The sequence below is a fragment of the Bombus vancouverensis genome, chromosome 17 (genome assembly GCF_051014615.1).
Source record: "Bombus vancouverensis nearcticus chromosome 17, iyBomVanc1_principal, whole genome shotgun sequence".
Classification (NCBI taxonomy): Eukaryota; Metazoa; Arthropoda; class Insecta; order Hymenoptera; family Apidae; genus Bombus; species Bombus vancouverensis.
In genome coordinates this window covers 6,690,478-6,701,809 of record NC_134927.1, presented here as the reverse complement: position 1 = coordinate 6,701,809, position 11,332 = coordinate 6,690,478, and the positions used below count along the sequence as shown (strand labels likewise).

The 11,332-nt window shown below is 25.6% G+C and overlaps 2 protein-coding genes across 5 annotated transcripts; one reads left to right on the top strand and one right to left on the bottom strand.

Moving 5' to 3' along the window:
- The first annotated feature begins 504 nt into the window (after positions 1 to 504).
- Positions 505 to 7,897, top strand: hop (tyrosine-protein kinase hopscotch). Of its 3 annotated transcripts, none has more exons than XM_076625863.1 (12): positions 505 to 740; positions 1,094 to 1,392; positions 1,627 to 1,986; positions 2,709 to 2,912; positions 3,001 to 3,281; positions 3,364 to 3,688; positions 3,898 to 4,287; positions 4,565 to 4,941; positions 5,050 to 5,207; positions 5,377 to 5,661; positions 5,766 to 6,103; positions 6,176 to 7,897. In XM_076625863.1, the coding sequence occupies exons 1-12, from the start codon at positions 639 to 641 to the stop codon at positions 6,507 to 6,509; spliced, it is 3,453 nt and encodes a 1,150-aa protein (XP_076481978.1). In that variant the 5' UTR covers positions 505 to 638; the 3' UTR covers positions 6,510 to 7,897. The 3 variants fall into 3 exon arrangements, with proteins under 3 accessions (XP_076481978.1, XP_076481979.1, XP_033205483.2); XM_076625864.1 differs by having other exon boundaries at positions 506 to 740; positions 1,116 to 1,392; positions 5,011 to 5,207; XM_033349592.2 differs by having other exon boundaries at positions 506 to 740; positions 5,011 to 5,207.
- RpS30 (ribosomal protein S30) lies at positions 7,798 to 10,951 on the bottom strand. 2 transcript variants are annotated; one of them, XM_033349595.2, is made up of 5 exons: positions 10,835 to 10,951; positions 10,341 to 10,426; positions 9,381 to 9,516; positions 8,785 to 8,840; positions 7,798 to 8,013 (listed from the first exon to the last, which is right to left on the bottom strand). In XM_033349595.2, exons 2-5 carry the CDS (start codon positions 10,413 to 10,415, stop codon positions 7,882 to 7,884), a joined length of 399 nt encoding a protein of 132 aa, XP_033205486.1. In that variant the 5' UTR covers positions 10,416 to 10,426; positions 10,835 to 10,951; the 3' UTR covers positions 7,798 to 7,881. The 2 variants fall into 2 exon arrangements, with proteins under 2 accessions (XP_033205486.1, XP_033205487.1); XM_033349596.2 differs by having other exon boundaries at positions 10,808 to 10,940.
- Positions 10,952 to 11,332: the final 381 nt, after the last annotated feature.

The following is an 11,332-nucleotide window of genomic DNA, read 5'->3' as shown; positions in this document are numbered from 1 at the left end:
AATAAAAGTTAGTTAGAATTTAATCACATTTTGAAAGTAAGTACAATTTATTTAATTTCAATTATAAGTCATTTAACATATAAATTAAATAATTTAAGGTAATTGAGTAAATTTATATTTTATATTATTTAACTATATGTTTGTAGATATTAAATGTTTAAACAAAATTGCATCGGTTGAAAGTTTATATCATTGTACCAATATTTAAATAAATAAGTGAAAATCGCAATCTATATACCAAATTCGATTTATATGAATAAAATTATTTTGTATAATTTAAATATAATTATCACTTTATTGCTAATCTGACTCTCTATCATATATATAAATAATTTATGTTTGTAAAATTTTATTGTCAACAAAATTATTTATTACGTAAATAAATTGAAATATTCAATTAATTTTATATATTCATGGTCTGTATATAAGTACATATGTATGTATATTGTTGTTATATACATATATGTATGATCATTCATATTCATTCATTCGTTTTCATTGCCATGCGCACACGGTCGTGGTCATATACACCCGTGCATGCGTGTTAATGCAAACTCCAAACTCGCATTGTAAATAAACAATATACTATGAGCAACTGAAGTAACAAAATGTGAAAATAACGTATAACTGTATTAACAATGGAAAACGATTGTTCAGCGATCGTTTATGTTGCGAACGAAGACAAGGAATTATCTCTTACAATTACTTATGGACAAACAATTGAAGACCTTTGTATTAAGGTAAAATAATTTTAAAACTATATTTCCTCATAATTCTATTTCTTATTATTTTGAGGTTAAATGAATATTTTATTTAGAATTTTACAAGATATTGAATAGTTTTATTGGTATTTTGCAAATATCAACTAAACTTGAATGTATGTGTTGAGTGAAATTAAAATTGAATTAAAATTTATTTTTCACTTTAACTGTTTAAAGATCTAATATAAATTTTGATGAAACTTAGACTTAATAAAAAATGTCATGTAATGTGTACAAGAATATAATAACAACTTTTTAAATTAAATTTATCCTATTTATTTTAGCAAATATTTAAATTTGCATTTTTATTTACATAAAGAATCATTTTTTAGGCCTGTAAATCTCTTGATATAGGTCCAGTAGCCAGGCATCTTTTTACTCTTAGAGATCATTATACGAAACTTTGGTATCCATCAGCATACCCCCTGGAAATGAAAGATAAAAACAAATATGACTTTCGGTTAAGATTTAAACCTTCAAGCTTACACAGACTAAAGCAGGTTGACATAAAAGCCTACGATTATTATTTTCAACAGGCACGTTCAGATGTTATGGATAATAACGTACCAGACATTGTTTATGAAAGACATAAACAAGAATTAATTGGTCTTGGTGTTAGTGATATGTATAGGTTTGTATAATGTATTTAATTCAATCACCTAATGATTTATTTATTTATATTTTCATTTTTAGTGTAATATAGAAATATTTTATATTGTTATTTATGAAATATTTTTATAAATATGGAATTTGTAAGAATTATTATTTCAATTAATTTGCTTTTTGATTCTGGTATGGGTTTTATTAATTAAATAAAGTTCGAGTTTTGTAAAACATTAATTCAATTTTTGTTGTCTTTTTATAGAGTGATGTTAGAAAAAAAAATATCAAGGGAAACAGTGCAAGCGGAATACAGAAAATATATTCCTAAAGAATGTATAAAGCGTCATGCATTTTTTATTAAAAAACCAATTCAGAATGCACTTCGTAAAATATCTGGATATGATGCAAATTATGTTAAAGAACAGTATTTGAAACAATTTGAATGTATGGCACCAAATTACCCATATGAAGAATATGAAGCTTTAATGGATAGAGGTCTTCAAGATCCTCCAGCAAAAATTACTTTAAGAGTCAATTTTAATGAAGTAAAATATTGCGAAACAATTACTAATCCATGGATTACATTATGTGCAATCGAAGATTTATGTTTTGTTTCTATAAGGTTTTAAATTTATTGTTAAATATAATAGATAAATATTAGAAACAAGATTTAAACGTAATTTTTACATTTTTTATCAAAAAAATGTCTTTTTGTAGTAGAAACAGTATTATGCATTATAATGAAATCAATCTTTATTTTTATACTCAAATCTTTTTTGTTATTCAGTAGTTTACTATTCAATTGTCTACAGAAAGAATAAGATAGAGGATACTATCGTTTCATAAGAAATATTTGTTTGTAAATTGTATTTAATATATCACAATTGAATACATTATATTATTATTGTTTATATATATTTTTGTATATTTTATTTTTAAAGAAAATTAAAAATATTATCTTTATCTGTAGGAATAGTTTCCTTTTTTTTCTTAGTAAAAGGCAATATTTCTTAGTAAAAATAGTTCTTGTTCTTATAGATCTTGTTGATATAAAATTATAATTGTCATTTATTCATAGTCGCAATTTCTGTGTCGAACCATTATTATAGAAATTAAATTTGATTCGAAACTATTACATATTGTAATAAAAATATTCTTTCTTAAGAAAAATCAAATTTAGTACTACTACTATTTTTCTCTTAAATATTGAAACTTAACGTAATAAAATTTAACTAAAATTCTTTTCCTTTGAGCACTGAACATCTTAATATAATATTATAATTAACACCTTTTTGTTTGTAATATTTCAGTACTTCAAATTTTAATATTTCTATTATTTTCTAGACAAGATAACACAGTGGAAATATCAAGAAAGAATGGTATACCTTCATACTTAATATTTTTGAACAATGCGATTTTAGTGTCCTTTGTTTCTGCTCTGGATGGTTACTATCGCCTAGCAGTTAAATGGACATTTAATTTATGTGGAGAAATTGTCACCCCTTCTTTAGAAAGGTTACATAAATTAAAATGTCATGGTCCAGTTGGGTAAGATTTCATTTACTTAATTTAATATAGTGTTACAGTATAAAATTTTATAAAAGTATAAGAACATAACATTAAAATTTTATTTTAGGCAAGAATTTTCATATATGAAACTCCAACAAAAGCGTGCTAATAAACCAGGTTCTTATATACTTAGAGAGAGTGAAACAGAGTACAATGTATATTATTTAGATGCATGCAATAAGGAAGGAAAATTATTTTCAAAGAGAATAGAAGAAAGGATTGAATCAGATGATTTCACTATTACTGGTGTTTCTAGTCGATACAATACATTGGCACAATGTGTCTCATCTTTCCAAGATTCCGAAGGACAGCCATATCTTTCAGAATGTTTACCGCCATCAGAATATGGTAAATTAAGAACGTTTTTTTAGTTTTATTTTGATCTGTTGTAATAATGTTAATAAGAGAAAGAATTAACTTGCTTTTTTAGATAAATCATCATTATTACTTTGTGCTCCTGAAAGTGCAGTTAGTGAAGTTGCAGCTGATGAACAAATAGTTGCTTCAGTTTTAGAAACTGGACCTCGTTGTGTACCTCAAAATCAGTTAGAAATTTACAAACCTTTTTTAAGAACTACTAGGATTCAACAATATTCACCAACAGCTCTTTATAGAGCAATTTGGAGATTAACTAAAGGAAAAAAATTAGAAGTTGCTCTAAAAATTTTAAAACAAGAAGAAGAAATACATTTTACAAAAGAATTTTTGGAACTTGCTGGAAAATGGTCCCTATTGCGTTCAAACGCTGTTGTAAGGTGAATAACGTTTTGAATAGATTGGCACATAAAATAAATATAAATCGTAATTAATATTATATAATTACTTTTTGTTTTATATATTTTAATATTATATGAAATAATGTAATAATTAAAATATCTTAAGTTATAGTATAACAAATATTAGTAACGTTTTTAAATTTATGTATATCATATTTATACTACAATGACTTTATATGTTGTATTAGATTATATGGTTTAACAGTAACACCATCCATTGGGATGCTTCTGGAATTGGTACGACATGGCTCTCTTGATGAATATTTACGTAGTTCTTCTTCTCAAACTATCAAAACTGTAGATATGGTAGAAGCAACAGCTTGTTTAGCCACTGCTCTTTGGCATCTTGAAGAGAATGGTGTAGTTCATGGTAACATTAGATGCAATAAACTGCTAGTACATGCCCATACTAATAATAGTTTTGTCGTAAAACTTGCCGATCCGGGGATATTTGTATATAAAGAAACAGATATTCACTGGTTACCTCCAGAAACTTATAATGATCCAGAATTGGCTAGACATAGTTTTCAGGCAGATGTTTGGGCTGTTGGAACAACAATTTGGCAAATATTTGCTAGGTAAAGCTTTTTAATAAACAAAATCTACAAATCTTTTGTTATTTCATTATAATTTTGATTTAGTTTAGTCATAGAATTGTTTTCATAGTATAAAGCTATGTAGTAAATAAAATAAACTTGTTTTAATAGCATAAATTATAAAACACGTGTGTTTAATAATATAGTAATTTATCACAAATATTTTATAAGTCCAATTATGATTTAGCATTGATTTAACAAATAAATGTAAAATTTATAAAAATAAAATTTAATATGTGTGTATGCTATTTAATCCTAGGGGAGCCACATTACAAGAATTCCGAAATACTGCTATTATGAAGAAATATTATGAATCTGGAAAACGTTTACCTATTCCAAATGGTTGTCCTATGGACGTATATAGGTTGATGCTTGAATGTTGGGGAGATTCAAGTGGTTCTAGAAAACAACCTCAAGCAATTATGAGAGACATTAATCAAATTCTGTATCAAGTATACAATTCTCGCAGAAGTCATACGTACGCAACAGCTTTCCCTAAAACACTTACTCCTGAATTGAAAAAATTTGAGCAAGATAACTCTGACTCCAGCGATAATAGGTCAATAAATAGTGAATCAAGAAGTAGTAGTCTTTCTACAGACAATACAAGTCTTCAATGGAATGGCACTGATGATAGTAAGAGTTTCTTTGCTATAGTAACATTGTTTTAACAAAATTTAAAAATTTATTTTATTTAAATTTTAGGCATACAAAGTTTAATTAACACCAATGATAATTATATAGGCAGTACAGAAGACCTCTCTGCATATTTAGGTTGGTTATCTAATGCAAGAAGAGATTCAGAAGGGTGTTCAATTTCTCAAAATAACATTCCTAACATGAACTGTATTGAACACTCCACTCAAGCTCTACGAATAGGACACCCTGGTGATTTAGGCGAGGTAATAAAATAATAAATTAATTGATTGAATATATTTCAACATCTAAATTTAATAGTTGCTACTTATAAGTTTAAAGAATAAAAATAATTTAACCAAATCGTGTTTTCTAAAAATTAATGGTTTTAATTAATTATAATAAACTTAACACATAATATTAATATAAAAATAGGTAATGGGAAGAAATGAACCTGGAACAGAAGAAGATTGTGGATCTGGAAGAAGTAGCAATGGTTCTTTAGGTCAAATGCGAGGCATTTATGAATTAGATATCGATTGTAATATAATTCTGCAAGGCAGAATCGGTCAAGGTTTTTATGGGGAAGTTTATAGAGGTACTTTGGAAAGAGAAAATGGGAAAGATATTGAACCACAACAAGTTGCTATAAAAAAATTGAAAACAAGAGCACTTGAAGCAGATATAAGAGACTTTGAAAGAGAGATTGCTATAATGAAGGTTAATTTAATGATTCAGTTAACTTTTAATTTATTTTTTGTGCAATTTAATATTAATATTGCAATATTAAAACTGTAATAGATATTAATCAAATGAAATTGCAGACCTTGAAACATCCAAATGTAGTGGAAATTCTCGGTGTAATATCAGAACCTGAAGTTTGTTTGGTAATGGAATATGTAAAACATGGTTCATTGCAAAGTTATCTAACAATTCACAAACAAGAATTGACTCATAAAAGACTATTAGGGTTTGCTTTAGATATTGCAACAGGAATGGATTATTTAGGTAGTATGAGTATTGTTCATAGAGATCTTGCTGCAAGAAACATTTTAGTTGCAGATGAAAATAAAGTTAAAATCAGTGATTTTGGATTAGCTCAAGTTACTGGAAAAAATGATTACTACATTTTACAAACTGATCGAGGCCTTCCTATTAAATGGTAAGTTACAGATATAACGAAATTATGTGTTCTTGAGTTTCTATTCTATTCTAGAAAGCCTTTCTTTTTAAGGTATGCTCCAGAAAGTATTAGAGATGGAAAATTTTCTACTCGATCAGATGTATGGTCATTTGGTGTGACAATGTATGAAACATTTGGCTTTGGAGAAGAACCACGTTTACCCGGCCTTGATTCAAGTATAGACCGTCTTCAAAATGAACAAGAAAAAGGAAGTACTGAATTGTTGGCTGCATTAGAAAGAGGTACTCGTCTTCCTTGTCCATCTACTTGTCCACAAGCAATTTATGTAAAACTCATGTATCCTTGCTGGCATTTACAAAGCCATCAGAGACCAGATTTTGCAACTCTTTGCAAGGATATTAAAGATCTTCTTGCTCAATACTAAAAAGCAAAGATAGAAAATAAAAAATACATATGAAATTAAGTGTAAGTTAGGCAATTTTAACTTTAAATTATGTAAAAAATTTGTACAATTTTAATTTTAATAATTTATGGAACTTTGGTATATACTATTTGTCAAAGTTAAATTGAACTTTTTTAAATTTATGAACATTAAGTAGCAATATATTAATTCAAATTTAATAGTTAAGTAAATATGCAAATTGGTAGGTTTTACTTAGAGTATAACTTGACCTTAATTAAAAAATTTATATGAAATTATTATTATAAGTAATTGCTGTAATTATTCAAAAGGGAAGGTATTAATGTAGCTATTTCCTGTTGTCATATATTATTTACTTTAGCATTACGAAAATAAATTTAAATTGTGAATTTGTAAAGAGATACAATTTAGTATAAAGTAGAATGAATTCCACAGAATTCTTTCCTTGTGTATATGTATATATAGGAGTTCTTTTTACATACAAGTAAATACTTATTGTAAAAAAATTAGTATCTTTGCTTTTTGTAAGAAATAAATGATCATTTCATTAATTATATCACAAAATTGAGATTAAGATGAAAAAATAACATTTGTAAAAGTTAAGTAACTGCAATCATATATATGTTTAATACAATAAATATTAAAAGATTTGTTGAATTGGTATATTCATTACAGTATCATTAAGAATTAAGCCTAAATAAGTAAAGTTCGTATAATATATTATACTGTAGTTTGTTAATATTGAAAAAAACTAATACGTCTTTTCACGATTTTAATCTTTAAGCACAAATTTAATTGATCTCTTTCGTAGAAAAGTTTATTTCTGAAATATATGTGTATATTTATCTAATATATGTATATCTACATATAATATTACACAAGCGTACACATAGTGCTACAAAAGTTAAGATATATGTATACTTAAAATAATCTTATCAAAAATCTGTACATATGTATATGTAATTTTTGTAAACTATGTAATATGTTTTTGTCAAAAAAATTTAAAATTTATTTTGTAGTCTTAATATTTGTCTATCTTTTGTAAATATTTTCAACCAAAATATTTCGGAAATTTGTTAACATAAACTAAATGCTTTTTAATTAGGATTACATAGTATTTTTATCAAAATTTTATTACATTGATCAATAACTCTGTTTAATATTAAAAATTTTAATATCAAACAATTGAAATGAAGTTTTAAACTTTCAATCGAATTGTTACTGTAATATATTGAAATATTCTATAAATGCTAATACAATTACAAAGAGTAAGAAATGAATAAAGAAATGGTTACATTTAATTTTTTATTTCGTTTTCACAATTACACGATGTATATATGTATATATACATATATATAAATATATATGCATATAATTATGAATTTGAATTAGCGTTCGGTCCACGTCGACGACTGTAAGTTTGAACCACGTTAACGAATCTTCGATTGTATTGAATCCGCCTTTTAGCTCGACCTGTTTTCTTTTTACTCTTTTCCTGTTTCTCCACCTGTGTAATGGAAAAGAATATTTGAAATAACATTTAAAAAAAAATGTAGTAAGGCAAATTTACGAAAATTGAAACATTCATTATAATTTCTGCTTTCTATGCGTGATATTTTCTATAATACTTGTCCTAGTGATTATTTCAAAGAGTATTGTTGGAAAGAGATATATTCATTCTTTTCTTTCAATCATACTGTTGATTCTAATCAAAATAATTGATAAATTCTTTCTACAATGAAATATTCTATGATTTTCTAATTGATAAAACCAAGATAGTTGCTGATTATCCGAGTCCTTGTTAATATATAATTTTTCTTGATATATCTGAAGTTTTACTTCTTTCTACATGAATTCACCATATGATAGTATTTTTGAAAAAAAAAGAAAAAGAGAAAAATATTTTTCAATAAAAAGTTCGAGTTCAATAATTATATAAAGTGAATATGTTTATCATATGACATCAAAAATATTGTATTGGTACAGTTAATATTCTAAGAGCAAAGGGTTAAGATTGACTAAATGTGACTTTAAACTGTATATTTCTTACGAATGTTTTAATCATTTTAAAAATTAACAAAGGAATGTGTGTTATGTACGTTGATACCGGATTGTCTTACAATGTAGAATCAATGTGTTGTTTTATATGATAGATGCATATTTGGATAGATGATAAGATGTTATTTAAGCTGATTTTAGAATTTAGTACATTAGTCTACAATATCTATTTTTCCTTAATTTTGTATGACTATGTATGAATATTGTATGACTTAATTACCTTTGGAGTTTGAGCTTTTACTTTTCCAGCACGCGCTAAAGATCCATGGACCTTACCTTAAAAATTAAAGTAATACTTGATTATTTATGTTAAAATAATTTTATATTTGTAAACTTAAAGATCAATAATATCTAGAGGTGTACGAAAATGTAGAGTCTGATTCCTGAAACCATCTTGAGATTTTGAAAATATAGGGATTTCCAAGAATTTCGAGAATCAAGGTTTGAGACTATCTTAGGATAGATATTTAACAACATGTCTTATATTAATATATTGTTTCTGACAATAGTTTCAAACTATTAATATAACACATAAAAGTAACTTTTAATTACTTAGATAGATACTTGCAATAGTTTTCGACAGTATGTGATTCTCATAAAAAGATTAAATTAGGCATATAATACAGCTCGGGAAGTCTGTGAATTACAATAAATGCAAATACAGTGTCTGCCCATCCCATAACATAGTCGTATGCAAACTAATCTCAAAATGATGTTCAGGTTCTCTAAATTCTTAAAATCCCAGATATTTCCCACATCCCTAATAATATATAAATTTCGAAAAGAATAAAAATTTTCTTAATTGTCAAAACTTACCACCAGGAAGAGAAACTGTTAATTCTAGAACATTTGATGTAAGATCTCCAACTAAAGTATCGTTTTCTAATAAGAGACCAGAACAGTACAAGTTAAATTCTGTATTTACAGCACCCTTTGTCTCAACAATTTTTCTCTGGAAAAAATTAAAATAAATTTTAATTATTATTATCTTATATTTAATTATTAAAGGCTCTAGGATCTAATCTTTCATTACTTCACGGCAAATAGTATTATTTACCTACAGCACTTTTAAAATATTTACTACAGTGATAAGATACTAAAGAATATAAAAGAAAATTATATCGTTATCACTATATTATAAACAAGAGTGTTTAATTGCCTTATCACATATCAATATTAGTTCCTTTAAAAATTTCAATGTTTCTTTAATTCGTATAACTGTTGACATACATTCGCGAATGGTGTTCAATGAAAGATTTATTTGACCACCAGCTCATAAGTTTGTCATTTGATATTGCGTCGTTGCTCGTTCCAGAGGCATAAAGCTTAGACTCCAGATTATCATTGCGACGCAAATGATTAAATACATATCAAGATAATATTATCGATTTTATATATACATAATAATTACTTATATATAGAATAATTATTTATATTACATGCCAACCCCCTTTTAAAGTTCAAAAGACAGGAAAATAAAGTTATCTGTCTATAAATAATTTAATTATATATACATTAATTTTAATTATTGAAAATTATTTATGTTTTTAAAAATAAAAATATTGTCAATAGAATATTGTGATAAAAGATAATATATCTCAAATTATTTTTTAATTAATGTAAATAAAGACCTTTCACTTATAATATATAAATATGTATGAAACAAAAAGACTCTTTTCTTATTTCAAAGAGCACATTTCAGAAAACATATTGTATCAAATTAAATTCTGTAATAAACTAATTACAATAACAATATTACTATTTTTTCTACCATACCTTTATGTCTGCAATAGTCTCATTTTCATGTGACTCGACCACAGTTGTATGTTCACCTCTGATGTGTAACTGCATGTTTACAGTATCTGCAAAAACATAATTTAATATTTTAAGAAAATAATTAATATCTATCTAAGATATTTACTTTATATGAAATTCTACTTTATTGTTAATTAACCTATGAGCAATTATGAATATATATGCCTGCCTACAGATATAATGCTATAATTCAATTAACATAAAATATATTTAAGGAAATATAAATGTTGAAAATAATTATACATTTCATATCAATTAATTAAAAATATGTATGTATAAACTACAAACTTATACGAACTGATCACACAAAGGACGAATGACTAAGATTAACACGTGTTACTAAAAGAACCATATTTAATTTTAAAATAGTTGTTTTTCTTAAAAAGATATTCCAACTAATATCAAATATAATTATAAAAATACTGTACTTTAATAAATCAACGCTGTAACAATACCTATCACACTAAAATGAGGAAACGTGGAAATTTACACTTGCAAGCGACGCAATACTGACTAATCGACGCAATACTGACTAACGGGATCCTTATGTTGAAGTTGTTGGAGATTATGAAGAACTATCGATAATCCTATATCGATTAATCGATTAATCGATTTTGTTTTAAAATCGCAAATAACAATTTTTCGATATTCTGTTAAACTTAATATTTATTTTACATATTATTTAACAGCATATTGCAAAAATATTGAAGGGAAATTATGATTGTTTAAGAATAGGAGGATTAATTATAGTATCACGTGTACTGTAATTATATTTTCATAAATATTTAATTTTATATATAAAAATATATAATTCACATATATAGGAAAACTATTATTAATTTTAATTAACATCGAAAAATTTATATTTGAAGATACAAAAGCTTAAATAATATTTCTTAAAATACTGAAGATTCTTAAGTAGACATAGTTAACCAATCAAATTTCGATTTATA

What these genes read in the sequence shown, in the direction of transcription:
- hop (XM_033349592.2), top strand. Translation starts at nt 639, where the DNA reads ATGGAAAACGATTGTTCAGCGATCGTTTATGTTGCGAACGAAGACAAG. An exon ending in ATGGAATGGCACTGATGATA is followed by an intron (nt 4,942 to 5,010) that starts GTAAGAGTTTCT and finishes TTTAAATTTTAG; the next exon opens with GCATACAAAGTTTAATTAAC. An exon ending in GAGAGATTGCTATAATGAAG is followed by an intron (nt 5,662 to 5,765) that starts GTTAATTTAATG and finishes ATGAAATTGCAG; the next exon opens with ACCTTGAAACATCCAAATGT.
- RpS30 (XM_033349595.2), bottom strand. Translation starts at nt 10,415, where the DNA reads ATGCAGTTACACATCAGAGGTGAACATACAACTGTGGTCGAGTCACAT. An exon ending in AACAGTTTCTCTTCCTGGTG is followed by an intron (nt 8,841 to 9,380) that starts GTAAGTTTTGAC and finishes TTAATTTTTAAG; the next exon opens with GTAAGGTCCATGGATCTTTA. An exon ending in TAAAAGCTCAAACTCCAAAG is followed by an intron (nt 8,014 to 8,784) that starts GTAATTAAGTCA and finishes TCCATTACACAG; the next exon opens with GTGGAGAAACAGGAAAAGAG.